General features: G+C 42.3%; 1 protein-coding gene across 1 annotated transcript; it reads left to right on the top strand.

The window, feature by feature from the left end:
• The first annotated feature begins 6 nt into the window (after positions 1-6).
• LOC111382908 (chlorophyll a-b binding protein 7, chloroplastic-like) lies at positions 7-1,479 on the top strand. Its single transcript, XM_023006942.1, has 4 exons — positions 7-239; positions 415-452; positions 559-1,073; positions 1,226-1,479. The coding sequence occupies exons 1-4, from the start codon at positions 25-27 to the stop codon at positions 1,241-1,243; spliced, it is 786 nt and encodes a 261-aa protein (XP_022862710.1). The 5' UTR covers positions 7-24; the 3' UTR covers positions 1,244-1,479.
• The last annotated feature ends 86 nt before the right edge of the window (positions 1,480-1,565 follow it).

Genomic DNA, 1,565 nt, shown 5'->3' with positions numbered 1-1,565 from the left:
GCATTCAACACAAAATCAGTCGACATGGCGGCCTCTGCCTTTGCTTCATCCACCATTGCAGCCGTTGCTCTCTCACCAACCAGAGCAACAAAAGCTTCCTTCTTGTCGGGAAGGAAATTGAGAGTAAGCAAGAATGCTACTTCAACCAGAGTGCAATCGGTTACCGTCTGTGCAGCAGCAGATCCCGACAGACCATTGTGGTTTCCCGGAAGCACCCCTCCACCGTGGCTCGATGGCAGGTAAATAGACAATCCAAAATCCTAAGTACATATTTAGTCTGCACTTGATAGGGGTACCTTCCATTAACATCCAATCCTCCATATCAAACATGCCATAATCGAATTGTGTTTTGCTTCTAATATAGTAAAATAGATCTCGGATTTCTTAATATCTGACCAAATTTCTATCATGCAGTCTCCCCGGAGACTTCGGCTTTGATCCTCTGGGCCTGTGTAAGTCTACTAGTCAAACATATGTTTAAGTCATAGCCTTTATTGCATAGACTAAGAGTTCTAAATATCTTCAAATAAATGAACATTCGATGTAAATTTCTTACAGCATCTGATCCCGAGAGCTTAAAATGGAACCAGCAGGCAGAGCTTGTACATTGCAGATGGGCCATGTTAGGTGCTGCAGGTATTTTCATCCCCGAATTCTTGACAAAGATTGGCATCCTAAACACTCCTTCGTGGTACACTGCTGGTGAACAAGAATACTTCACTGATACCACAACACTCTTCGTCGTTGAATTGATTTTCATTGGTTGGGCTGAGGGAAGACGATGGGCGGACATTATTAAACCTGGCTGCGTGAACACCGATCCCATCTTCCCCAACAACAAGCTCACAGGAACTGATGTTGGCTACCCTGGTGGCCTATGGTTCGATCCACTTGGATGGGGATCTGGATCTCCTGAAAAGGTGAAGGAATTGAGGACAAAGGAGATCAAGAATGGAAGATTGGCCATGTTGGCTGTGATGGGAGCATGGTTCCAACACATTTACACTGGAACAGGACCCATCGATAACCTCTTTGCTCACCTTGCCGATCCTGGCCATGCCACCATTTTTGCTGTAAGTGTAACTTAAAGACTTGAAATTTTAGCGACACCTGATATTAAGAGAGACGTACATTATAGACATGTTAGCCATGCATATAGCAAATACACATTTCATATAAACTGTGAGCAAGATGCTTGTACTAATTTTCTAATATGGTGTTGCAGGCTTTCAGCCCCAAGTGAAACAGGTAATGAAGTCACTTCAACACGAGTGTGTTGAAGAAACACCAGCAACAATTGGTATGGGAAGAAGTGTTGGAAGTGTGTTTTTCCAATTCATGTTGTATCGTTGAGATATGTGTTGCCTACATCTTTGTCTGCTGTAGAAAAATGTTTATGCAGTGTACAAATACCTCTGAGAAATTCTAATCCCGTATATACAGTTAGGCTTATATAACTATTTGCATAATCAAGAGAAATCATGGCATGTTCCATTGTTAATAGTCAGAACAGTCTCGGGTCAGGGGAACATAGGAAGAAAGATGAGAAATACAAAGATAAAAAA

This window comes from Olea europaea, unplaced genomic scaffold, assembly GCF_002742605.1.
Source record: "Olea europaea var. sylvestris unplaced genomic scaffold, O_europaea_v1 scaffold25815, whole genome shotgun sequence".
NCBI lineage: Eukaryota > Viridiplantae > Streptophyta > Magnoliopsida > Lamiales > Oleaceae > Olea > Olea europaea.
This window is presented reverse-complemented; position numbering and strand designations above follow the sequence as displayed.